Source organism: Salvia hispanica, chromosome 6 (assembly GCF_029641045.1).
Source record: "Salvia hispanica isolate PSC_SH4W2 chromosome 6, Shi_PSC_v1, whole genome shotgun sequence".
Taxonomy (NCBI): Eukaryota; Viridiplantae; Streptophyta; class Magnoliopsida; order Lamiales; family Lamiaceae; genus Salvia; species Salvia hispanica.
The window spans coordinates 12,530,342-12,556,235 of NC_142697.1; the positions used below are offsets into that span (position 1 = coordinate 12,530,342).

Sequence of the window (25,894 nt, forward strand, 5' to 3'; positions counted from 1 at the left end):
GACAAAGGGAGTAAAAGACTGAGGGAGACGTATTAATGGGAGACGTATTAATGGAGTAATATTTTTTAAAATCTTTGTTAAGTAATTTTATATGTATAAATTATAATTTTTTTTATAATAGTAAGGATAATAATAATTTATTTTATAATAATACAATATTATTTATTTATAAAAATATATTCAACTTGAAAATACTTACATGACAAGATTTGATACCACAGTCCCAGACGTATCAAATTATACTTTCAGCAATTTTATTGTGAGAACAAACATCATACGCGCAAAAATCAATTACTCTCTCCATCCATAAAATAATTATCTCATTTTGCAATTTCAAAACATTCATGATTTAAAATTTCATTTATATTTTTCCATTCTAAGTAAATGCACTCCTAATTTATTAAATCATACATTCACATTCCATAACAAAATTAATATATAAAAATCAAATCTATTTTTTTCTCAAACTTTCTTATACTCCCTTTGTCACCGAAAGTTTATAGCATTTTTCTATTTTCGTCCGTCCCACAAAATTTGTTCAATTTTACTTTTGACTATTGATGTATTCTCTCAAATTTAGATGGTTTTAAATGTTCCAAACTTACGAAACTACATTATTTTTTATGTAGGATACCAGAATTATTGGAGAGGAGATTAAAAATGGAAGCTACTGAGATTAATGAGCATGTGTTATGGTAAAAGAGGGTGTGTCCTACGGGCTTGGGCAGATTACTTTAAAAAAGTGAGAAGCTTCAATCCCTTGAGATTGCTAGAGATTTTGCACAAAAGGAGAAGCTTTCTTCCGTTGGAGTTGTGACTACTCATAAACCAGACGCTATTGTTGGAGGAGAGAGAGAAAAATCGTCACGACCTGTTGAAAAATAAAATGCGGAAAATAAAAGACACTAAAATTTTTATCGACTACATTATATTGGATTTGAATTATTCTTTGAGATACATACTATATAGATATTTATAGGACCTAGATATAAATATACCTAGGAACTATATTTATTGGAACTCCGGTCACAATATAATGTTATTCTCTTCCCAACAAGTTTGGGACTCCAAACATTCTCTTCCCAACATACATGGGACACTTCAATTTATTTTTCCAACACGACCTGCCGGCAGTGCATTTCTAAGTCCCGAAGAGCATCCGCGAGTCGCCGGATTGGAGCAGCGCGAAGTGGGCGACTCTCGGCTATCGCACGTCAAAACCCCGAACACATCTGGCGAGTCACCAGGTTGGCTTTGAAGTGAATCTGGCGACCCACCAGATTTGTTAAAATCCGGCAGTTTCTAAACAAGGAGTTGGTTTCTTTACGTGAAAAAGGGAGAAAAGTGAACGTTGGGGGTGATATAAAAGAGACTTGGGCAGATTCTTGGGGGTGACGGTTTGACGGAAATTGGAGGGAAAAGAAGGGAGAAGAAGAGGAAGAAGAAGGGAGAAGGATCCGGCATTCCCTGTGGTTCGACACTCTTTTACTACAACTACATATACTCTTGCAGAAATGTTGTAATTTTAGAGCTATTTGATATACTTGTGCGTTATTAGTTCATTGACATAAAAGCTCGAAAAATACACATCAACCATTTTTTTGTAGTGGATTCTATATTCCACTCACTCATTTCTACTCACATTTGATTATAAAACTAATAATACTATATAAAAGTAGACCTACATTCCACTAACTTTTTTAATTTACTTTTCGCTATATTTCTTAAAACCATGCCGAGTAAAAGTGGGACAATATTTAAGGGACGAAGGGAGTAATAAAATTAATACTCCGTATATAAAAATCAAATCTATTTTTCCTCAAACTTCACTTAAAATTCACACCAAGTTAAGGTATGACTTTAGATTACTATGCATCATCAATAAAAACCTGTTCTATTAGTCCTTCAAACAATAATACTAGGCATCAATAAAAGCCTCTCATATTAGAACAGGTACAGTACAATTGAGTGGATGTTACTGACAAACTGTTCGATTTCCCGTAGCACCTACATTTATGAATTCTTCACGCTAAATAATTCTAGTCTCTAAACATACTACAAAACTTAATAAATATGATTGAAGTCTACAAATAATTGGCATCTACTTTCGCAAATATGGACTCACTTAGAGAGTTAGATAACTAGTCAAAAATCCGATCGATTTCTCAAATATTTTTTATTTTTCTGGAATAATATGATGATCATGCACTGCCGCCTTGTTCTTTAATTTCCAATGTTGTTCTCGATAAGCTAGTCCCCCGTTCATCTACCTCATCCATGTCAAGATCAGCTAGTCCCCCGTTCGTCTACCTCATCCATGTCAAGATCATCGTCGGCATCCTCATAAATTGAGAAATTGTCCAAATTTTTCGAAAAAATTAAATAAATAAAACTGCAAGCATACAGAGTATATATAGTATAGCTAAAGGTCAGTACCGAATATTGATCACGGGAAAAACTATCACAGCTTGACTATCTTCTACTAAATTTCTTTTACTATTTGGAGAAATAAAGATTTTTGAGTTTGAAAAGAAAATTGAAAAATAAAGAACACAAATAAGCAAAATTGCGGATAAAAACACAGAGATGAAAATATGAGATAAGCGAATTCTAGGGATGTGCTTTCACAGTTATGGTTTATACAAGTTCCAACTACAACACCCTACCACAGTTCATACTTTACTAGAACGAGTCACATAAATATAGTACATGCGGCACAAAGTTGATTACAGACATTGGGGGCGTCCATGATGGGGTTGGCAGCGGAGGCGCAAATAAATCAGATAATTAGATCTATTTAGCAGATTATTTAGACAAAAGTTATTCGCATCATTATCACATGTAAGTATGCTCAAAACTTGAATTAAAACATGTTTTTGATTAATTGAAACCCAAAACATGCTTTTCTACGGAGAGGAAATTATACCTTCTTGATTCTCCAAAGAATCGAAGATGGCTTGCCACTTCTCCAAATACTTGACCACAAATCTTCTTACTAGTTCTCAAATTGTATTTCGATATCAGGGTGAGCTGATCTTATCAAAATACTAGGACTTAAATAAAGAAGACAGAACTCCACACAAAATAGGAGAAAAATTCGACTCCTACTAAGAGAGAGAGGGACGAAAATTTCAGAGGAAAAAAGTGTGTTTGTCTCTCCTTTATTCTTTTATTTATATTAAATTACATATTGAGTCCAGTCGGGGATATATGGAGGTTTGGATGTGGCCTCACCCAATTAGCTCTTCTAATTAAATTGAACTCACAGTTGAAGCTTATATTAGAATATTATTATCAGTCACTAAAATAATAATATTGAATTACCCATCCAAATCTGAAATTACAAGCAATCCGAGTTTCCACTTTTAAAAGGTTATTTCTCGCGCTTAATATATAAATGTCCATTAATTAATAAATGTCTGCTATAGACTTAGTTAATTAATATCTTTTCAAATTCCAAGAGTGGACTTAACAAGAAACACTTATTTATTATTCATGGAATAATTAAATTCCAACTAGTTAAGTTCTGAATAATAAAACATTGTTTCAAGCTCCTCTTGAGAACATTATCAAACTAGACTCACCAGGCGCATATTTCAATATAATAGCAATCGTACCAACGCTAGATATTAACCATCACTACCCAAGATATCGAGATTATTTGGTTATGAAAACCCCCCACCATTTGATAAATTAAAATAATGCAAAATTAATAACTTATGTTCAATGCTAAATGAAGGTGTACGTAACATTTTATAGCCCTCATGATATCCATGCATGAAAAAGGTATTCAAAATGATGTTATTGTTTATAGTTTATACAACCACTACTAATGTGCATATTCTATCTGTAACTCTTCCAACTCCAACTCCAATACTGGTGGCTGGTGCACTGAGCATGCCTGAATATGCTCCCTTTTTATTTGACTGGTCATTTTCTTTCTATAATTTTACTGTTGCTACAGTCTATAGATTTGTGTAACACAGAAAAAGGCATGGCTAGCATTTATGTTGTTTGTCGATGTGAAGATATATCAAATAAACCAGATGCAATTAGGTACTAATAATCACTATGCATCATTTCTCCTCCCCTTAGATTTGCTAGTTCCAGCTGAACTGAAAAATTGAAATTTCAGATGACTTACTACACTATTTTTACAACCCGCAGCATAAATGGTTCATTGTTGGCACTGCAACAGTGCCTTGCCATATATCAACAATTGAGACAAAACATGGTATGGCTACATGACAACTCTTGTATAATGTCATATTCATCTTTTATATCAATCATGATTCATGGCCATGAAGAGATTTACTTTACTTTTTTCAATAAAGTCTTGATGGGTATTGATAAGTTAATTGGATCTGTTAAAAAAGCTTTGTTTTTTTCCCTTCATGAATTTATCCAGAAAAAAATACTACTAATGTATTTGTTTCACTTAATAATAATGCATCGATCGCTGTGCTGATCCCAAATTATATATAGTGCAGATTACATATTAGTATGTTCTTTAGCGATTTTGAATTTTAGTTTGCAAATCTTAATTTATTCGTTAGTTATGGCCAAAATATGTACATGTTCAAATTGCAAAAAAAAAAAAAACTAAATTATTAAGCTAATTGTAGTATAAAGGGATTACCATATATAGAACTTTTATATATCGATAATTATATGCAACTTGCACATAGATAATTTTAATATTATGCCATTATTTTGAATTGATAATTATGTATGTACAGTAAAGATAACTTGATGCACATGAGCACGCCTCAAAGTGGCAGTTCTGTACATTACAATGACATGCTTATAATTTATTTTCCACTTTACCACATCAACACCCTATTTTGGACTTTTATATATACTGTGGTTACATATATAAGTGATCTTAGATTCGATCTTGTTATAAGTTTGATTTATATTTTATTACTATACGTATTTGCTTTCAAAGCAATCGTAACATACATGGTCCTCTACTCTATACTACACGATTTCACTTTTTGAAAGATATAGAAGTATAGTACAAAAGGAAAAAATAATTCTCAATTTATGTCATCAGTAGAGTGATTTCTCCAATGAGCGGCATGCAAAAGTTAACTTTCCAAGTTCGACAGTCTTTTTAAAAAAATTCCTCTCAAAATTACCATATATGGAAATGATTCAACTATGAAGAAACTTCCTGAAATGAAAAAATGACTCAATTATAGTGAAACAGATGGAGTAGAATTTATAAAAAACACTCTCTCAAAATGCGTCACACTTAAGTGAGACAATTATCATGATGTGTCACTTGTTTGACGCGTTCTCCTCATGCTTCACAATAGTAACGCATGATCAAAACGGGTTACACATTCTAGATCTTAAACTCTGGTTTGCGGTTTCATATTCATTTCAGAACCTATTGTGTGATTTGAGGTGAAATAATCCAAAATTGTGTACTTCTAAAGTGAGGATTTTGGTGGCTAAATCTTGGAAAAGAAAGAAATTTAATTTGGTACGTTAAGAGTTTAAACGATCTACAATGCAATCTACCTATATTTAAAATGTAATTAGTGGAAATCCAACTACAATGCCTATTAATGTAGTTTATTGTAGCGTTTATAATTTTACATGTTATGTGCCACGTGTCAGCACGAAGTTGGTGGTACGTTGACTTTAAATTTGATAACGCAACCCTATGTATATATTATATAAATATGAATTTAAACTTGAGTTGATTTAAAGATATAAGATTAAAGTTTATGATCTGTATTAGTTATATAAATACTTATCTATTAAAATAAAGTAAATCATGAAAAATAAATTAAATATGAATTAAAAAATATTAAATCGAAGAACTTAAGAGGAGAAAGTACAATATACTTAGAAAAGCTATCAAAATGAATTGAGAAGAGAGTCACTGAATCAATATTAAGATAGGGTCAAAATATGCTCCTTTCACTATGCTATCGATAATTTTAATGAAGTTTATCTCAATATAATACTATTAACTACAAATAATTGGGGTACAATTATATCCTTGTTTTTATGTGTCCGTCAAAGGGAATAAGTATTAATCATCTTTAAAAAAATATACTCTCTTCGTCGCGTTACTAGACACGTTTTTTTGGAGATAAGATTTAATAAATCAATATTTGTAAAGTTAAGAAATAATAAAATATGAGAGTGAAAAATAGAAGAGTAAAGAGAGAAATAGATGGGAGATGAAAAGTTATGTGAAATTTTCTTTAATTGTTAAATAAGTTTAGATATGATAGTGTTAATTTTTTTTTAAGAAGAATTTTTTTTAAAAAAAAGTTAAAAAATTGTACATATATACATATTTAAAAATGAAATTTTGGGAAAAAATTAGAATATATCAGAAGTTGATAGATATTGTAATACTTCCTCCGTCCGTGAATAGGAGTCCCATTTTTTCATATTTAGTCTGCCACGCATAAGAGTCTTGGTTTACTTTCACCATAAATATTAGTAATAGAGTCACACTTTCCACTAACTCATACTACTCACAATTCATTTAAAACTAATATATACAAGTGGAACCTCTATTCCACTAATTTTTCCTAATATTTCTTAAAATTTGTGTCGCCAACAAAATGAGACTCCTACCGGCGGCCCAAGGGAGTAACTCTTTATTTATTTAATACTTGAATCCGACCTCAAAATCCGTGGGCCAGGGCATTTAGCATGCGCAGTCTTATTTTTTTAAGTCCTAATGGTGTGGAATGCAAATACGAATATAACTATTGGGCTGTAGTGGAGTATGATATAAGTTAAAGGAGCAAGTTGCAAATAAGGCCACAATATGAAGATATTTTTCTATGCCGACCCGCCAGTTGTCACCCCGTTTTGAGGCTCCGAATCTGTTTTGATTTGGCCCAATGCCTCAAAGCTCTCATTTAGATTTTGTCCGATTCATCACCACACGTCGCCCGAGTCCATCCTACGTGTCGTCCCCTAATCCTACGTGTCATCTGCTGAGCCCCACAAAACGAAGCCACGTCATCGAACGCCGAGGCAGTTTTTGGAAAAAACAATCCTAAATCGCTGTTAAATTCTGGAAAGCTAAGAAGAAAAAGACCCTCAGAAACAAGTATACTCGATAAGCCTTATCTATATTTATGGATCCGAATCCAAATATTGGTTGCTTTGCTTCTTGATTGAGCGCTGCTTGTCTTGTGTGCACCGGTGATTTGCTTTTGTGTCGCTCTGTTTTGTTATGTATCTGTGTGAATTTTGTGGGAGGGGTTTGAGCATCTTTGACCGTCGATTTGCCCTAATTTGACGAGGTAATGTTGATTGATATTGTTATGATTCCCCTGATTGATATCCTAAGTTTTTTTTCTTCGTTTTGGCTGCATATCTATGTCTGGTTTGGTAACTTCTGTTATTAGGGATTTCTGTATCTTTGTTTGTGGTGCAGGCCTTGATTGTTTGTAATGGCCTTTGATGATGTATGTTTTGAAATTAGGGTGTTATTACTGATTTTTAATGGATAATCTGGGGCTTCTTAGTTGATAGAGTAGGGTTTATTACTTCTACGGCCTGCTAATACTCAGTTTTATTGTTTACAGGGTGTTGTATCAGCACTGAGAAAGGAGTTTTGGAGGATTTACTGAACAGGGACGTAACGGTTCGATTCAGTTTGGGGCGGGGTGAAAGGAAGGAGTTGTTTATCCAATTTTACTCAGATAAATTTGTCATACTGGATGTCATGATCTGGAAAATTTCCGGTGGATTAGTATCATTAAGCGGTGTAGGAATTGTGTGCCTGAAGAACGAAGCTACTAATACTATTGCACCTGTTGTGTTTTTTGGCAAACGTTTATCAGAGGTTTAGTCAGCCAGAGGAATATTGAGTTTCTTGCGCATCATCTTCAAAGAAAGTTTGTGGATCTGATTGGCAGGGAGTCTTTCAATGAATATTGATGACAACGAAGAAAAAGGGACACAAGATGAGGACAAGAGCACTGAAGATGGAATTTTGGTTCGGAAACATGGTTCGATTCAAGTCAGTGACCTGAATGTAGATGCAGCTGAGCAAGTTAAAACTAACGGTGCAGCTAGTGGGTTGCAAGTGCAACAACAGCAGCAGCAGTTTCAGGGGGCAGGAGTTTGCTGGGAAAGGTTTCTTCATGTTAGAACCATTCGGGTCTTGCTGGTGGAGAATGACGATTCTACACGTCATGTTGTAACTGCTCTGCTCAAAAACTGCAATTACGAAGGTAGGCAACTTTAGGCAATGTCAAATATAAATGTAACCTAAGAGTTTATAGTGAAATATTTCTAATTATGCTAGGATGAAACATGCTAGGAAAAAATCACGTACGAAGTATCACTAATTACCAAGGGAGAAGCTAGACAAATTATGTTTGAGGTACTAAATAGATCTCACCCTGTTTTGGAGAAGCTAAAAAGACAAATAGCCATTGGTGTTGCATGTGGAAGTGTTGAAAATCCTCTTCTATCTTCTTTGTTCACATTCAAATTCAACGAACTTCCAGAATTCTGTTTCTCCACCTTCATCTTCACAAGACTTTGATTTCTCTGAGATTTAATTGAAACCTTCTCATTCTTTCTGCATTTCTTTTCCACCTCATCGAATCTGGCTTTTAGCTTTTGACTTGATTGATGAATGTAAAAGCGTACTTATTATCAAAGCTGTTGCAGTATTACCTAACGACAATGCCACAAAGTAGGAATTTTCTTTGCATTATGTGATAACACTCTGTTATATCTAACTCTGGTTGACTGTGATTAATGCAGTACTTGACGCAGCAAATGGACTTCAAGCATGCCAGATTCTGGATGATTTAACTAACCATATCGACATTGTCTTAACTGAGGTAGTGATGCCATGTCTATCCGGAATAGGCCTTCTGTGCAAGATTATGAACCACAAAACTCGCAAGAATATTCCGGTCATTAGTAAGTACTTATCATCTTATGATAAACTTGCTGCCACAACATAGGTATTACTAACCTTGAATCTGTGAGATTTTATGTGCAGTGATGTCATCTCATGATTCCATGGGCTTAGTATTTAAGTGTCTCTCCAAAGGAGCAGTTGACTTCTTGGTTAAACCTATCAGGAAGAATGAGCTTAAGAACCTTTGGCAGCATGTGTGGAGGAGATGCCATAGCGTGAGTATTTATAACTTTCTCACACTGTATAGGCTGTTGGGAACTTGCATCTAGTATGAGCCATAAGATGTGTAGTGGTTGCACTTCTTTCTTATCCTATGCCCATAGCAATGTTGCTTCACAGACCAAATTCATTTTGGTCTGGCTTCGCTGGCTGAAACTGCTTTGCACGATGATGTGGAATTTCTTGTTTGAATTTTTTGTTACCAAGAACACACATCTAGCATGTAATCTAGGACAATCTGAATACAAAGTATCTTAAGATAGGGAAGATTAGTTTAGTCGACTCCTCTTTGACTGATGGAAAAAAACAAAGGAATCATTAGTGAGACAATAAAAAAGCTCCTGGCTGTTTCAGGTGTACAAATTTGTTTCTCACATTTAGGCTCCGTTACTTTCTCATTTTCATCTTGATTAACTTTGCTTTCAGTCTAGTGGAAGTGGGAGTGAAAGTGGTACACAAACTCAAAAGTCTGTGAAATTAAAAGGTAGTGAGAAGTCAGGAAACAGTGCTAGTGGTGACGGGGAAAACAATGCGAGCAATGGCTTAAATGTTGGAGATGGGAGTGATGAAGGGAGTGGCGCACAGGTAATAATTCTTTTTTATTGTATGACACGGAGTATATAAAATAAACTTGCGGGATCTGAAATTGAAAGTGACCAAACTGGGTTCTAGTCGTAATAGATAGCCTTTGATCGTGAACAGTAAAAGAAACCGAACATCTAATTGATAAGTATTGGATTGTCATGTATTGTCTTGTTACATGGTTTTTGTTGGTAACACTGAATTGTCATTCTAGAGATCTATGAATAGCAACAGCCCTTAAACTTCTAAATCTATACATGATATGATAGTTCTGGAAAAAGAATCGAGGGAAATTTTTTTTGCATATAGCTCTAAATTTTTGGATTCCTGGAATATTATCTGGGTTACTGGGTAACATTCTTGGCTAGCATTTTCATAAGGGGGAAAATATTAAGCTTTTGTTCAGATGCACCTAACAATACTGTTTGACAGAGCTCTTGGACAAAACAAGCTGTAGAAGTTGACAGCTCCGAAGCTTTATCTCCAATGGACCAAGTTGCTGAGTGCCCAGACAGCACGTGTGCCCAAGTAATCCGCTCAAACGCTGAGCACTCTCCTAACAAAAAAGTGCAAATTAGTGCAGCATGGGAGGGCCAAGGACAAAAACAGATCGGTATGATCTATGTACGGCCAACATTTTGGCTTATTTGGTTCCTTCCCTTGATCTGACTTTGCAAGTTCAAATGTAATTGCAGATGATGCTGGGAAGAGCAGTGACTTGGAGACAGTTTTGAATATATATGCAGAAACTAAATATGACAATCGTGCAGAGGTACAGCCCAAAGCTGTTGGTAGAGAATCTACTTCCAGATACAAATTAGATATCGACAATATTGCAACCAGTGATCGTAAAGAGCCAAATATCGAGCTTAGCCTAAAGAGAGCTAGAGGGGTTCAGGATACAGGGAGATGTGCTCAAGAAGATCGCTACGTCTTGCGCCATTCTGTGCAGTCAGCCTTCTCAAGGTTATGGAAGATGGATAATTATGCAACATTTTATCTTTTGTGTTCCAGCTGTAATTTACTCCACTCACATAATACTTATCTGTATCTGCAATTTTATTTGTTTTCCTTGTGCTATGCAGGTATAACACACCTACAAATGTTTTCAAAGCTCCTAATGGAATCACCGGTAGCAGTTCAGTACTTGACAATAGTACTGAAGTTGCCAAAAGAGAGTCTGTTGGTGATTTACAAGTATATTCATCCGATCAAGTTGTGTATCAAAGTTCAAACGGTGTTAGCAATAACATCGATATGGGCTCTACCACAGATAAACTCCCTAAAGATAAATCTGAAGCAACCTCTGCAATTAATGGGTTACGCGCTTCTGCTTTCAGAGTTGTGAAAAATGACCTAAGACACAATCAACAGCAGAGCGGCCTCATGCCCAATGGAATACAATCTACAGACCTTTGCATAGGTTCATACCAGGAGCTCAAAACTCAGCACCCTCACCACCAAAATTATCACCACCACCACCACCATCCCTTTCACATGGAAAATCAACCCTCGTCCAACCATGATGAATCATCCTTGAAGAAGTTGGCTGCAGAAGCTCCACACTCTGGGTCAACAAATGTTTTAGGTGGGCCAGTGGAAGGTACACTGAGGAACTCTAGTCTAAATAGAAGTGCCTCTGGAAGTAATCATGGAAGCAATGGGCAGAATGGAAGCAGCACTGCCGTGAATGCTACTGGAAATAATGCAGAGAGTGATGTTGGTCAAGCTGGGAAAAATGCCAGTGGAGATGGCAGCGGCAGCGGCTGTGGCAGTGGCAGTGGGAACGAAAAAAAATTTGCTCAGAGGGCAGCTGCCCTTATCAAGTTCCGCCAAAAGAGAAAAGACAGATGTTTCAAGAAAAAGGTACAAGTTTTGTTTCTATAAAGAAACAGTTAATTGATTGCTAGTGGGATCGAGCATTTATGCCCGGGCCTTCTCTCTTGAGCTATTGCACGATTGAGTCTGAATAATGAAAATGATATGTGCGTTTTCAGGATAAGATAAGCATACTCTTTTCTTGCCTAATATTTTATGGTTACTAACTTGTTTCATTTATAAAAATCTCTGAGATTAAAGATCCAAGCAGTATTGTTGAATATACGAATAGTAAGTTTGAAACCAAAAAATATTAGACAGTAGTATTATTGATAGTTATATTGGAAGGCCTTACAATGTGTTTTTGGTCAGGTACGGTATCAGAACAGAAAGAAGTTGGCTGAACAGAGGCCTCGTGTTCGTGGACAATTTGTAAAGCAGTCAGGCCCTGAAAGCTCAAGTAGAACTGGAGATGAATGATTCCCCACCACTGTACTTGTTGATGTACTAATCTTTTTCTTCACAAATAGGAACTGTTAATGCAGGAATGTTGTCCAAATTTACGATTATTTGATGAATGGCATTGCTTGTTTTGTTTGTGTGCAAATTTTGAGTTCCCCCTCTCAGTTAGCATATCAGGATGTGTGAATGATTCATGATGGCTTAGCCTATACTCCAAGTTTACCGTGGAAGGGAAATGAAGTGAATCATTTATGAGTAGCAACAAATAAGAAGCCGGATGAATCATGGAAAAAACAAGTGGAAAGTGGTATGTAGGCAAGTGATTGTAATCTCTCACCATTTGGAGTAATGGCGTACCGAGTGGTGGCCGGATAAAAGGTTTGTGAGGAGTGGCGGTGCTATGCATGCCATGGATTTGGTGCATATGAAATTGTGAGACACCACACAAGGGGAAATAGATGAATGTGTAACTTCGATCAGTTGAAATGATGGGCTTGGGAAGATGATTCTCATAGAGTTTAATATCCATATTGGTGTAACTAGTTGATCGCTGGAGCATCACTGATCATTGATCACTACTGCTTATTCCAAGATAAAAATATCAGACCAAAACAAACAATATTTGAAGGGGTGGGGAATGGGAATGTCATTAAGGATGTAGCCTTAAAGCACAATGGCATAATTTTTAATCAACATATTGACCTCACCATTCGTCATGTCGACAACCTAGGATCATTGAATATGAAGATTTTCTGACGAGATGTCTCATTATGCTGCATTTATGCTCCTGGATAATAGTCTTTTTCATCGAGCCATGATTAATATCGATTTTCTCTGAATTTACTTGTTAGGGTTAGAAATTTGGTTACTGTTCGGCTCTAACTGATGTAGATGCTACCCTCCTGAATCTAATGAACCGAGAACTATACGAATTATGTAAATTAGAGTTGTCTGAAATGCTTGTTAGTTGAGACTTTCTTGAAACAGCACGTGCGATGTGGTCTACAGGCCCATAGCTAAGCTTGTGTGAAGGACAACAGTTTCTCTCCTCTCAAATTTGGTTAGTATATAGAGTCTGTTACATTATGATTTATGAGACCCCCATATATTCTTTTATATTGACTAGGCCTCTGAGAAAGCAAAATTCTTTAGCAACCATATTTTACCTACACTTTTTTTCTTCAAGATCTTGTTGTCCTTTCAATCATGTAGGGGGTAACAGTAATTCAGTATTGCTCCTACGCGAGAAGATGGCAAGGATGGTGATAGGCTTCAGTCATCAAGACAAGTTACTCACCAATCCAGCGCCCTACTGGAGTACCATCCCGATTTCCCCACACATTCGGAACAGAGGGCAACTACTCCAGTAGAAATTCATGCAGAGAAAACCATATCCTTGATCTCTGCAAACATCACAGACCGGCCTTGATATGATGGCCACAATTGGTGTAAATATGGACAGAAACAGGTCAATTTGTACGATTGTTTTTTGTTCTAGTTGCTTGAGTTGAGTCCCTCCGACCTTCAGAACAGACAAGGCCATTGGAAGTGGCAGTTTTGTGATTAAAGTTTGTCCTAAGAGTTAATAATTAACACCACTGTCTACTGATTCCTGGTTCTTCAATTTAATCTCTAACTTTCGTAGAAAAATGTTGGCGCTTAACACAGATAATGGTGTATGAAATTCCTCAGATGAATTTCAGTTTTGTGATGGTTTAATAGTATAAAGAAACCAACAAAATAAGACTGCAAAGAAGCACAAAAGGCTAAAGAAAAATTAAGAGGAATCATACAACAATAATTATCACTGTATATGTAGTGGTTTAGAATTATTTATAGCAACACGAATACATGATGTAATATTGCCTTAGAAAACGTCACGCTACACCACTCATGTGGTCTTGAACAACACAGGAAACATCAACTTGTTGCAGTATATCAGCACCAGAGTTTAACTGATCACTTCTGTTGGAGGAGGTGAAAAACATGCAAATTTAATCAAACTTGATTCGGATGCAAAGTTAAGTTTGGAAATGTAATATAGAATGAGAAACTACCAGAAATTGTTTGTTGTAGAACTGGATGAGCCAGTTAGGATCACACTTGGTTTGCTTGTATGCATCAATCTTGTTCAGTTCCTGCACATCAGTATCATCAAGATTATTATCACTTCCTAATACATATATATTTGTATACAAAGATAAAAACATTTTAATGAAGACCTCTATATATGCAGCTAGCCTTGGCCTGCCTGGTATTATATCATACTTGAACACTTCCTTCAGATAGATCTGAAACCTTTCGATAAACGGAACAAAAGCAGCATCCACCTAAATCGCGCACAGCATGAATTATTACGAGAACAATCATGTTAATAGTTTTGGTTTAATCTCACAACCTACTTGGCTAAATTGGCCCAGAAAGAATGGCCCATCCTCAAATTTTGCAAGTGCCTCTTCCAAGTAGTCGAATTCGGTGCCTGATATATAAATACAGTTAATGCATAAGTGCATAGGAAGAAAAAGCATGTCTCAGACCTACCAGCTGCTTTCACAGGATCTCCTTTGAACGACGTGAACACGTTCTTAGTGAACGTGTCCATGTAAACAATCATCTCGTCTGCAAACTTGAGCTTCGCGTGATCCTGTAGCAAAATAGCATGACATTGTTAAGAGGTGTATATAAATAAATATAAAAAGAGAATGAGGAGCTAAAAGTTGCAATTTATTCACATCTGGTAATAGAGATGGTCCTTGGAAGTTAGTGTCTACATATCTTATCAGATCCATGCTTTCTCCAATGATTTTGCCATTGTGCTCCAATGAAGGCAACTATGGGAAAAAGAGAAAGTGAGTTTGATCTAGTTATGCTAATCTATAAATTTAAAAGAGACAAATAGTACCTTGTTTGGGGGGTATACTTTTTCCTTATACCAAGCAGGTTTATCTGCAAGCTCGATACCAACAAGTTTGATCTGATCTTGTAAACCCTGGGAATGAAAATCTCATAAAAATAAGATAAACTGAGACAAGAATAGTAAAGAAAATGGAGGGGAATGAATGAAGAGACCTTGAAGTTCCTGACAATCCACACACGCTGGCAAAAGGGGCACTCGTAAAACACGTATAGCCTTTTAAAAAAGGGGGGGAAGAAACATATTCAGATCAAACAAGCAGTAGATTATTCAGAGAGATTGAGATTGAGATTGAGATTGAGATTGAGAGAGAGATAGGTAACCTAGTGGTTCCATCGAAGAGTGGAGGTGGGTCGAGACAAGTTGAATCGAAGAGTGGTGGAAGAACTTCTTGGACGCTACTCAAATTATGCATAATCGATCAAAAATCATCATAAAGGTTATAACTTATAATGAGAATCAGCGGCGATGAAATGAATTCATGTACGGAGATCTTACTCTGCTGCGGAGGCCATAGTTGTCGAACAGAAAGAGTGGTGCTACTACTCCAAAATGTCAACTCTTCTCCACTCATATACACACTAGTACCAAATTATAATACTACATCCCTCCTATAAGAAATACGCAAGCCGGCATGAATACTAGTACTATTTAATTATTAAGTAAAATATAATATAAAATTGGTCGAAATAATATTATAATAAGATCACACAAATTTGATAAATGATACTCCCTCAGTCCACCATTTAAAGAGCCATTTTTACTTAGCACGTCTTTTAAGAAATTGTTTACCTTTGTGAAAAAAAGTAAAAGGAGAAAGTAAGTGGAATGTGAGACCCATTTAAAGTTGTTTTAGATTGGATCGTGAGTATAAAAAATTGGTGGGATGTGAGGTCCGCAAGCTAAAAGTGAAATAAAGTAAATGATTCTATAAATCGTGGACAAACTAAAATGGCAAAAAGATTCTTTAGATCGTGGATGGAGGGAGTACCATATTATAATATCCCATCCATCCTATAAAAAAAAGGTAGACGGACATGAATTTTCATATTTAATTGGTAAAATAAATGATAATGAGAAAAGTAGTGGAAATAATCTATCTATCTATTTATCTATATATATATATATATATAGGCGAGTTTTGGCCAACATTTTAAATATTTATAAATTTAAGACAAAATATTAAATATTTATAAATTTTTTATTTTAAATGTAGTTTTTTAATTTATTTTGTTCATCCGTTGAATTCAATCATGCAATGGTAAATGTCATACTACTAATAATTGAATTATCATTCAAATTCATTACTATGTTAATATGGAAATCATTCCTCATATGTTCAAATTCATTACGATGTTAATATGGAAATCATAATATTTATGTTGATATTTAAATACGGAAAGAATCGTTTAAATTTCTTTGGCAATGGAAAATGCGCTCCATATAATTTATTTCCTTTTAACATTTATTTAAACCTTTGCCAATTTAACCTAAATTTCTTAATAATAATAATAAACGATTTAATTAGACATATTAATATGGTAATGAATTTGAGCATATGAGGACCCTAAACTAAAGCGTGCAACAGTAAACATTTAAATTGAATTATCATTAATACAATTATGAGTAGTATGTCAGTTACAATTTCATGATTGGATTCAGCGTGATCAAAATAAATTAAAAAATAACATTCAAAATCTAAAATTTATAAATATTTAATATTTTTCTCAAAATTTATAAATATTTAAAATGTTGGTCAAAACTCTCCTTTTATATATATATAGAAATATGTCATTTAAAGGCTGGTTATCCACACATACCAACTTACCTTATAGAATTCAAGAATACTATTTTTACTCTTACCATAGGATGAAAGCTTGACATCATGGAACCATTCCACAGCATGCTCAATTAGCTCGAGGCTTCCGCAATTTCTTTGGTTATCAAAGTACGTTGCATTCGTGTTTTTGATACAACCACTGCTGGAGACAAAACCATTGCGATTAGCAAACAGTATGTTGATATTTACATACGGAAGAATCGTTTCAATTCCTTTGGCAATGGAAAATGCTCTCCATATAATTTATTTCCTTTAACATTCATTTAAAATTTTGCCAATTTAACCTAAATTTCTTAATAATAACAATGAACGATTAAATTAGACATTAAAATATAGCAGTTACAAAAACTCCCTAATTTCTCAGCCATTTCTTCATCTCAAACATTTATTGGCCCTATTAATTTTATATGCTCTTCTTATCCTTTTTCTCTCTATAAATATTCTCATTTGTTGAATTATCATACATATCAAACAATTCTACTTTCGCGACTAAAAATATCAATAGAAAAACCCAAGAGCTTTCTCCTATATATGATTGTTGTGCTAGCATCATCCACCATGATTTCGACAAGAAAACTAGAATCGAGATCGAACTTGAAAGTACGACTCAAAATGGCGATGAAATGTTTAGAAAAATATCTTGCACTAGTGGCGTGGCGTTATAGAACGTCGGTGGAGGCGGCCTTACATGTAGAAGGGCAGAGAGGTGGTGCTGTGGCAGACAGGGCATCCCAAAATTTCGAACTTTTATAGTATGTAATGAGGATAATTGACATTAAAAAAAATATTGTGATTGATTAATTACCGTGGGTAATTGATACTCCACTAAATAACAAATTGTGATTGATTAGTTTTCACACTAATTGACTACCCTTCTTATTGATTTAATTAGTATAGATTTATGATTTGATTAGTATAGATTTGATTTTGCAGAATAATCCGTGATAATGCATGTTACGTGTTAATTGTTACACATGTATTGTTGTATTTTATTTTCTCGCAAAGTAAGTTTCCAAAGCTATAATTATTCAGTATTTTAAATTTAATTTTGTGTATTTTTTGTATTTATTTATTTGCTTTTAGAATAGATAATTATAGTTGGTTGTAAAAAAATAAAAAAAAATAAAAAAAAATCAATTTCTTGATTTGTAATATATTTTATTCCAATAATTAGTATTTTCACGTTTTTTTATCAATTATATTTGTAATATATTTTATTTCAATAAAAAAGCTATTGATATTTTGAGTTGTTTCTTTAATAGTTAAAGCAAACAAAATGCGTGTACGAATACAATGAATATTCCTTATTTGAAAATGTGAAATACGGAGTACTAAAATTGGAATTGCATTAGACAAAGCCACGTATATGTAAGGTTGAGCAACGCTTAATTTTATTAATTATATCAGTTTATATAATAACATAAAATCAGCATCTAAAAACTCTTTGATCTATTGCATTAATTAATAAAAACGCTAATTATAAAGCGGATAATTAATGAATTTAATTTTTTTAATGACAACCTATTGAGTCTAGGAAAAATATTTTAGCAACTGAACAACATTTGATTTGGATGGTTTTTATTATGATGTATTAACCTTCATTTAATTTAATTGAGTTAATCTTTCTAATTGTATATTGTTGAAACTAAACAGTAGAATCCCAAGGTGGCATTTTTTTGATCTATAATATTACTATGAACATTTCATCGCTTATTATGCTATAATTCACAACCGAAATTATTTGGGAATTAACTCAATAAATATGTCTCAATGATTATTCAAATCCTATTATAATTAAACTTCGATAAACTTTTGAATTTTTAGATACAAAACGTAAGTAACTTTTTGAATTGCTTGAGAATTAATCCATAAACATGTCCAAATGAATTCTCAAATCTTACTACAATTAAAAAATTATTAATCAATTAAGTTTAAGATAGATATTTTTAGATGTGGTAGTTTAGGGCGTAGGGATTAGGTTGCGATCCATTTTATTTATACTCCTATTAAATTATGAAATATTTTTGAAATAATATTATATTGGTCTCTTATAAATGTATTTAATTAGAAAACGCATGCAATAATGTATCTGATAATACAAAATTATGAGTTCAGCATAATTTGTGTAAATTTTTTGAAATAAGAATAATTCTATTATATATACTTCATAAATGTGAATTCACAATTTCAATTAATTAGTATGAATAGAAAATCAACTGCTCACACGGGTGTGGTACTAGTGTTAATAAATAAAAAAAGATTTTTGCAAATGGATATTGATTACTATTTTTATGGGACAGACGAAAAAGAAGAGACCATTTATATGGGACAAATGGAGTATTCACTACTTATTTGTGAGTTGATCAAGCAGTAGATAGGTTAATGAATGAGATCAAAATTCTCGGGTTGGAGTATTACCCGTAAAAAAGGGAGTATCATTACTCGATTGAGATTCTGGGGGTCGTTATTGAATCTGATTGGCACTCATTCAAATTAAGGTGAGACATTTCTTTTAAGTACAAAATTAAGAAATTATATTAAATGGACTAAATAAAGATAAAATAAATTAGAATGAAGATTAAAGTATGAGAGAGAATAAAATATGAATACTTACATATTTTATTTTTTGTTAAAAAGAATTACAGATGGGAGTAGAATATGCGATCATATTAATTATTTCAAAATAATACTTTATTATTACAAATTTAATTATTATTTTAAATTTCATCATCCATTTATTTAACATTCTAGTTCTATATTCTGAAGTTAAAGAAAAACTCTCCAAAGAAAGTTTTCCCCTTTTATCGTCTACTTAAAGAAAAAAAAAAATCAATGAAAACCAATAAATGGAGGGGCCAAATAAATGAAAGTGATATAATATCTGCCAGAGTAAGATAGAGCCAAACGAAAGTAATCTTATCCCACCAGCGTGGCTAACAATTCGACTCACAAAGACTCGTCAAATAATTTTAGGAAAATACAGTTTGAAATTATTGAATACAAATTCTGAGCCAACAAATATACATGCTGCGATCTTATTTATGGACCACATAAACTGTCCCTTCCCTCTCTAAGCATCCTTCATTTTTGACCCTGCAAATGAGAAAATGTAAATTAACAATATGAACAATAACCACTGTAAAAACAAATGTGAAATTGTAGTCACAATTTACCAGAAAACGGATTTTATATTTCTCCACAATAAGCTGAGGGTCAGGTATTGTTGGCTTGTAAGCATCAATCTCATTAATTTCCTGTTATTTCAGACATTAGAATATATATATATATATATGTCAAGCAGAATCCAGTCATTTAAAAAGAGGCCCACAAAATTACAACTTCAACCACAATAGAGCTCAAAAGCAATTATAGAAACACAAACAACTGATTTCCCAAAACAGGCTCAGGAGGAGTGAGGACCGAGATATACAAGCATTCCGAATTGTTTTTCTTTAACTGAGAAATGTTTATCAATCACTGATGAGTTAAGTACCTGAATCCATTTAGCTAACTTTGGTCTCCCTGATGTAATATCATATTTCCACACTTCGTAGAGAAAGAGCCGAGTTCTCTCGACAAATGGAATATAGACAGCATCTACCTACAGAGAGCAACACAATAATCGGAATAAAGTCAATATACACACAGTAAATCTGAGAATTAAAGGAAATACAAAGGAAGTGCATCAAGCCTGGCCTAGATGAATATCTCAAAACTCTCTTAGTTCTTTTTATCGTTCTTCATTTCCTTAAATTTATGGTTGAAGTATCACTTACTTGACTAAATTGACCAAGGAAGAAATGTCCATCCTCAAACTTATGGAGGGCAGTTTCCAAGTAATCAAATTCAGAACCTGATGCATCCATGTGATAGTCACATCAAGTTCGAGTACAATAGCATTACAATCTACAACACATGACCAGAGGCAGCCAGATTACCTGCTTGCTTTACGGTGTCGTCTCCTCTGAATGATGCATACACATTATCCACAAATGTACCGGAGTAGGCTATCAACTCCTCAGCAAATTCCTTTTTAGCGGGATCCTAAGAGTTTTCATGTGATTTGAATATACAAGTAATGTGATAGAGCAGAAAAATGTGGATTCGATTCGAATAGGTATCCTTACATCAGGTAACAAAGATGGTCCTTTGAAGTTGGCATCTACGTATTTGACCAAATCCAAACTCTCTCCAATTATTTTGCCATTGTGCTCCAATGAAGGCACCTTTAGAAGAACAAGAGTAGGAAGACAGGCAAGACAAGTTCAATCTTATCTGGCTATATAGTTAAAATCATTTTCATCTACAATATTGATGACAATTACTACATAATAGTGAGTGATGTAGCGATTTTAATCGAGCAACATCTGTATTTGATTGTTCGGAAATCATTTGAGGATACACACCTTGTTTGGGGGATATACTTTCTCCTTGTACCAAGCAGGCCTGTTCTGAAGGTTAATTGGAACCAATTTTATCTCGTCTTGTAAACCCTGTATAGTACTCCATTTTGTAACTTAGATTCAACATTAATAATAGTACATAAATAAGTAACCGAAGAAATAACTAGCATGTCAAGTTCTTTTTGCATCAAAATGCAAGTAGCAGCAAACAGGAGAGATCTAAACTAAAAAATTTCACAATTCAAGAACAAACCTTGTAGTTCCTGACTATCCATACGCGCTGCGCATATGGGCAGTGGTAATTGGTATACAACCTACAAAATGGATAATTAACCAGGTCATTGATATAGATAAAAGTAGTAGTAGTATTTTGAGCAACTACCTGCTCCAAATTGAAGGAGCACCAAGATGACTAAAATATGAAAGGAAGCAAGAGAAAATAAAGACACTTGTTTGGGAAATTTTCTGATATTCCAATGGAAGTTACAGCAACTAATTTTTACAAAACAAAAGGCAACCTATAGCACCACTACACAAAGAAAACTACCCACTGATGAAAAAACTACTCCCTCTGTCGCACAATAAGAGTACCAGTTCGGTCCATCCCACAATAAGAGTTCTATTTCACTTTTACCATAAACGGTAATTAGGCCTCACATTCCGCCAAGTTATTCCATTCACATTTTATTATATAACTAATATATATAAGTGAGACCCCTATTCCACTGACTTATTCAACTCACTTTTCTTTGCATTTCTTAAAACTGTGTCATAACTAAATAGGATTCTTATTCTGGGACGAAGGGAGTAACAACTAACAACTATTAATAGAGAAAACTACCACTATTCATGAAGAAAACTACCCATTAGTAGTATGAAAAAAACTACCTACTACTAACATAACACACACAAAAGCTTAGGCCAGAGAGAGGAAAGTGTGTGTGTGTGAAGAAGGGAGGTTAGAGTATAACCTAGTAGTTCCATCAAAGAGTTTGGGAGGTTCTGAAGTAGAATCCAACACCGGAGGAAGCACTTCTTCAACATAACTGCCAATTTCAAACCATCATAACACAGTAAGCAACTACAAAATTCACTAATTTCTGATAGAAATACAGGGGAAATTCCTAAATTTCAATAGACAGAAGAGGGGGAGAGAGAGTACGTTGCAGCCATTATCGTTACTCGTTGATTCCAGGGAGCGACGATGTGCTTGCCTTTACTTATAGAGATCTGTTCATCTTATCAGTATCAATCGCGATTTGGACTTGGTCATTGATGACGTACTAAAGAAAATAGATACGAGGGAGGTGAAGGAAGAAGTTGCCCAAATCTCGATTGTCAAAGGAAATATTCAGAAATTGATTTTCTGCTCAGAGCTCAAATGAATAATGTATTAAGACGTCATTTTCTGCGCAGAGTTCAAATGAATAATGTATGAAGACGCTATTCCAGGCATCGTACCAAGACAACCTCCAAATGCCATTTGTCGCGGATTTATATTTTATCTATTTTAAAATTAGTTAAATTTAAAATTGGAACTTCCTCCATCCCATCGAAGATGTCCCACTTTCCTTTTTGATTTGTCCCAATCAAGATAACTCATTACTTAAAATGGAAACACCTTTATCTCTACTTTATTCCCTCTCTTTTACTTTACTCTCTCCTCTTACCATACAAAATATAACTGCATAAAATCTCGTGCCGCCCAAGGAAATGGTCATCTTCCTTGGGACGGAGGGAGTATCTGAATATTGCGCACATTTTAAATCACTAAACTCAGAAATAGTGCAGCCACTGATCTCGAGGATCGGTCCGACGATATTGTAATACCCAATTTTTTAAATATACGAAAATTACTAGTACTATGTTAAGAAAGTTAACTTTTATACATATGAATGGATGAATGAATATGGTTGGTGCCTGGTGGGGTTCATATTCTAATGCTTATAGTACTCTAATCTAAAATCAAGATCAAATTTCCACTTTTAGATTTTAAAATGAGTGGATGAAATTAAATTTTATGAATTTCAATAAATAGTAGACAAAATATCAACAAAAGGGTAATATCGTCATTATGTTATCATATGATAATTTTCGTGAATGTTTTTTTATATCATAGTATATTACAAATATCAACAATATGACATAAAAATATCAACACTAAGGGCATCCACAATGGGACGCCCTAAGCGACGCCCAATGCACCGCCACGTCAGCATTTTATCCTCCTCCTATTCCACCTGCAGTGGGGCGGACTATAGCCCGCCCTAAGCGACGCCCTAAGCATTTTATCTATTATTTGAATATTTAAATACTTCAAAATTTGGAAAACTAACTTCATTTCATTAAAATTCAAACATTACAATACGAAATAAAAAAAAACTACAATTTCTCAACGGCGGCGGTTGCGGTTCCAAACTTCTTCAATCATGTCGGTCATGAGCTGGGTATGGTCTTGTTGGTTGCGCATTGAGGCCTGTCGCTGTAGAACCGCACTGAAGCCAGTCGGTAATCCTCAAGTTACAGGCGAGGTCGCCGTGCTGGAGCTAGATCCGGCTTCATCATCCACCCAATTGGTGACATGTCCACGTTCTTGTTCGACTATCATGTTATGCATGATGATGCACGCATACATGACGTCGGCGATGACTTCCTTGTACCAGAAATGCGCCGGACCTTTCACGATTGCCCACCGCGATTGGAGCACCCCAAAAGTCCGCTCCACATCCTTCCGCGCGGACTCCTGCTTTGCCGCAAACAAGACTCTCCTCTCACCAATTGGGCAGCTGATCGTCTTAAAAAAAACAGGTCACCTTGGGTATATGTCATCGGCCAAGTAGTACCTCGTATGATGTATGCGGACTGAATGGCCGGACCGCGACCCCTGCACTGATCGGCGAATAGGGTGGACGAGTTGAGGATGTTGATGTCGTTGTTCGACCCGGCTACACGAAAGTAGGCATGCCAGATCCAGAGGCGGTGGTCAGCGACGGCTTCTAGGATCATCGTCGGGTGGCTGCCCTTGTAGCCGCTAGTAAATTGGCCTCTCCAGGCCGTCGGGCAGTTCTTCCACTGCCAGTGCATACAGTCGATGCTCCCTAGCATCCCAGGGAAGCCGTGCATCGTCTCATGCATCCGCATCAGGCTCTGGCAATCATCAGCAGTCAGACGTCGCAAATATGTGTCGCCAAAAGCCTCCACAACTAACTTACAAAATTTCTTGAGACATTCGCGGCCAATTGTATCCCCGACGTTAAGGTACTCATCGAACATATCCGCTGTTGTGCCGTAGGCCATCTGGCGGATCGCAACCGTGCACTTCTGCAACGTCGTAAGTCCGGGTCTGCCGATCCCGTCTTCCCGATACTGGAAGTACTCATCACGTCCCTCCAACGTGTGCAAAATACGGAGAAAAAGATCTCGGCTCATTCTAAAACGTCGGTGAAAAACATTCGGACCCCACCTTGGATTCTCGGCAAAATAATCTGCGAACAGACGTTCGTGCGGTACGTCGTGCTCGCGGGGGACCGTCCGACGTCATATCGGGCGGGGGACCCGCGCCTCCGCCGCCGCCTGCTCCCGCTGCATTTGTGCCAAGCATTCCGTCTTGGCTTCATTAACGGCATCGAACAAAGCTCGAGTCAAGGCCCGTCTGCAGCCATCCGATGTACTCAAATCGTAGTCGTCGGGATTCATTTTTGAGACGATGAGAGAGAATAATTGAAGAGAAATTGAAGAGATGTGAAATTGGAGTGTGTGAAATGGTAGAGAATAGTAGTGTTTAAATAAGAAAAAAATTTTGAAAAAATTCAAAAAAAAAACGAAACGCGTTCCCATCGTCCGTGACCCATTGTCCGCGTCGTCCACAGTGGCGGACGATGCGACGGACGATGGGTATCCTCCGCGCATCGTCCGCGGACAATGTATCGGGCTGTTAACCCATCGTCTGCCCCATTGCGGATGCCCTAATACAAGAAAATATCAACACATATTCATTGAGATTTTTACATGGTTTTATTGAGATTTTTTGATTTATTTGTTGATAAAAATCTGATTATCAACATTTACAAAAACTAAAATAAAAAATATCAAATTTCATCATCCGAACGTCGTCGGAACATATGCAATTGAAATCTCGTTGGAATCCTTATAAAATTATCTTTAATTTGATATATTTTTTGCGAAAAAATAATTTAAATCGAGATAGTTACGTAAATTTAAAATTTTAAGATGATTTTAATGAGAGGAAATTGACATTAATACCTTCTAATTTTATTTATTAAATTTCTTAATTGAAAATATAATCCATGTGACATTATTTTAACAGGGTATTTCTTTTTTGCTTCTAGAGCAAAACTTACCATATTTGTACTGCATTTTTTTTAAAATCCGACTTTGGGAGAGACGCATTAAGGTCATGCGTCTCCTTTTAATGAAACGCACTAGCGTCATGCGTCTTAGGGTAAGACGCATAAGCGTCATGCGTCTTAGGGTAAGACGCATAACCGTCATGCGTCTCTTGGTCGAATTAAACAGACGAGAGCTGAAGCAGAAGCTTCATTCTGTGCAACAGAGGAACAGAAAAGGGGCAGGCGATTTGTTGGTCGATTTCCGGCGATTTCCTCTTATCTTTCGGTAAATTTTGTTCAATCTTTCAACATTTCTCACTTATTCGTTGTTTATTGCATAACATTAGGGTTTCTAATGCCAAACTTGTCAAATTTACTAAA

The 25,894-nt window shown here is 35.2% G+C and overlaps 4 protein-coding genes across 4 annotated transcripts; 1 reads left to right on the top strand and 3 right to left on the bottom strand.

Annotated features, from left to right (window-relative positions):
- Window positions 1–7,055: 7,055 nt before the first annotated feature.
- On the top strand, window positions 7,056–12,152 carry LOC125205146 (two-component response regulator-like APRR7). The gene is made up of 9 exons (XM_048103966.2): window positions 7,056–7,286; window positions 7,572–8,222; window positions 8,764–8,925; window positions 9,008–9,141; window positions 9,572–9,730; window positions 10,160–10,340; window positions 10,423–10,693; window positions 10,813–11,593; window positions 11,918–12,152. Exons 2-9 carry the CDS (start codon window positions 7,916–7,918, stop codon window positions 12,023–12,025), a joined length of 2,103 nt encoding a protein of 700 aa, XP_047959923.1. The 5' UTR covers window positions 7,056–7,286; window positions 7,572–7,915; the 3' UTR covers window positions 12,026–12,152.
- A 1,622-nt stretch (window positions 12,153–13,774) lies between these two features.
- Window positions 13,775–15,548, bottom strand: LOC125207367 (glutathione S-transferase L3-like). The gene is made up of 10 exons (XM_048106670.2): window positions 15,420–15,548; window positions 15,245–15,319; window positions 15,077–15,137; window positions 14,910–14,996; window positions 14,740–14,838; window positions 14,549–14,651; window positions 14,410–14,486; window positions 14,230–14,337; window positions 14,065–14,145; window positions 13,775–13,972 (listed from the first exon to the last, which is right to left on the bottom strand). Exons 1-10 carry the CDS (start codon window positions 15,434–15,436, stop codon window positions 13,967–13,969), a joined length of 714 nt encoding a protein of 237 aa, XP_047962627.1. The 5' UTR covers window positions 15,437–15,548; the 3' UTR covers window positions 13,775–13,966.
- Window positions 15,549–19,621: 4,073 nt separating this feature from the next.
- LOC125203493 (glutathione S-transferase L3-like) lies at window positions 19,622–22,606 on the bottom strand. The gene is made up of 10 exons (XM_048101844.2): window positions 22,327–22,606; window positions 22,136–22,210; window positions 21,418–21,478; window positions 21,168–21,254; window positions 20,889–20,987; window positions 20,700–20,805; window positions 20,538–20,614; window positions 20,255–20,362; window positions 19,935–20,015; window positions 19,622–19,854 (listed from the first exon to the last, which is right to left on the bottom strand). The coding sequence occupies exons 1-10, from the start codon at window positions 22,335–22,337 to the stop codon at window positions 19,843–19,845; spliced, it is 717 nt and encodes a 238-aa protein (XP_047957801.1). The 5' UTR covers window positions 22,338–22,606; the 3' UTR covers window positions 19,622–19,842.
- Window positions 22,607–23,973: 1,367 nt separating this feature from the next.
- On the bottom strand, window positions 23,974–25,676 carry LOC148923242 (uncharacterized). Its single transcript, XM_089061437.1, has 3 exons — window positions 25,608–25,676; window positions 24,114–24,680; window positions 23,974–24,048 (listed from the first exon to the last, which is right to left on the bottom strand). Exons 1-3 carry the CDS (start codon window positions 25,674–25,676, stop codon window positions 23,974–23,976), a joined length of 711 nt encoding a protein of 236 aa, XP_088917563.1.
- Window positions 25,677–25,894: the final 218 nt, after the last annotated feature.

Coding starts and splice junctions, on each gene's coding strand:
- LOC125203493 (XM_048101844.2), bottom strand. Junction 21,479..22,135: donor CTCTTTGATGGAACTACTAG/GTTATACTCTAA, acceptor TCCATTTTGTAG/GTTGTATACCAATTACCACT. Junction 20,988..21,167: donor AAGTATATCCCCCAAACAAG/GTGTGTATCCTC, acceptor GTTCTTCTAAAG/GTGCCTTCATTGGAGCACAA.
- LOC125207367 (XM_048106670.2), bottom strand. Junction 14,487..14,548: donor AGATCCTGTGAAAGCAGCTG/GTAGGTCTGAGA, acceptor TTTATATATCAG/GCACCGAATTCGACTACTTG. Junction 14,146..14,229: donor GGCTAGCTGCATATATAGAG/GTCTTCATTAAA, acceptor ACTGATGTGCAG/GAACTGAACAAGATTGATGC.
- LOC148923242 (XM_089061437.1), bottom strand. CDS start 25,676: ATGACGGTTATGCGTCTTACCCTAAGACGCATGACGCTTATGCGTCTT. Junction 24,681..25,607: donor CCCTAAGACGCATGACGCTA/GTGCGTTTCATT, acceptor GTCCCCCGCGAG/CACGACGTACCGCACGAACG. Junction 24,049..24,113: donor TCTGGCATGCCTACTTTCGT/GTAGCCGGGTCG, acceptor CGATCAGTGCAG/GGGTCGCGGTCCGGCCATTC.
- LOC125205146 (XM_048103966.2), top strand. CDS start 7,916: ATGAATATTGATGACAACGAAGAAAAAGGGACACAAGATGAGGACAAG. Junction 8,926..9,007: donor CAAGAATATTCCGGTCATTA/GTAAGTACTTAT, acceptor TTTTATGTGCAG/TGATGTCATCTCATGATTCC. Junction 10,341..10,422: donor CCAAGGACAAAAACAGATCG/GTATGATCTATG, acceptor ATGTAATTGCAG/ATGATGCTGGGAAGAGCAGT.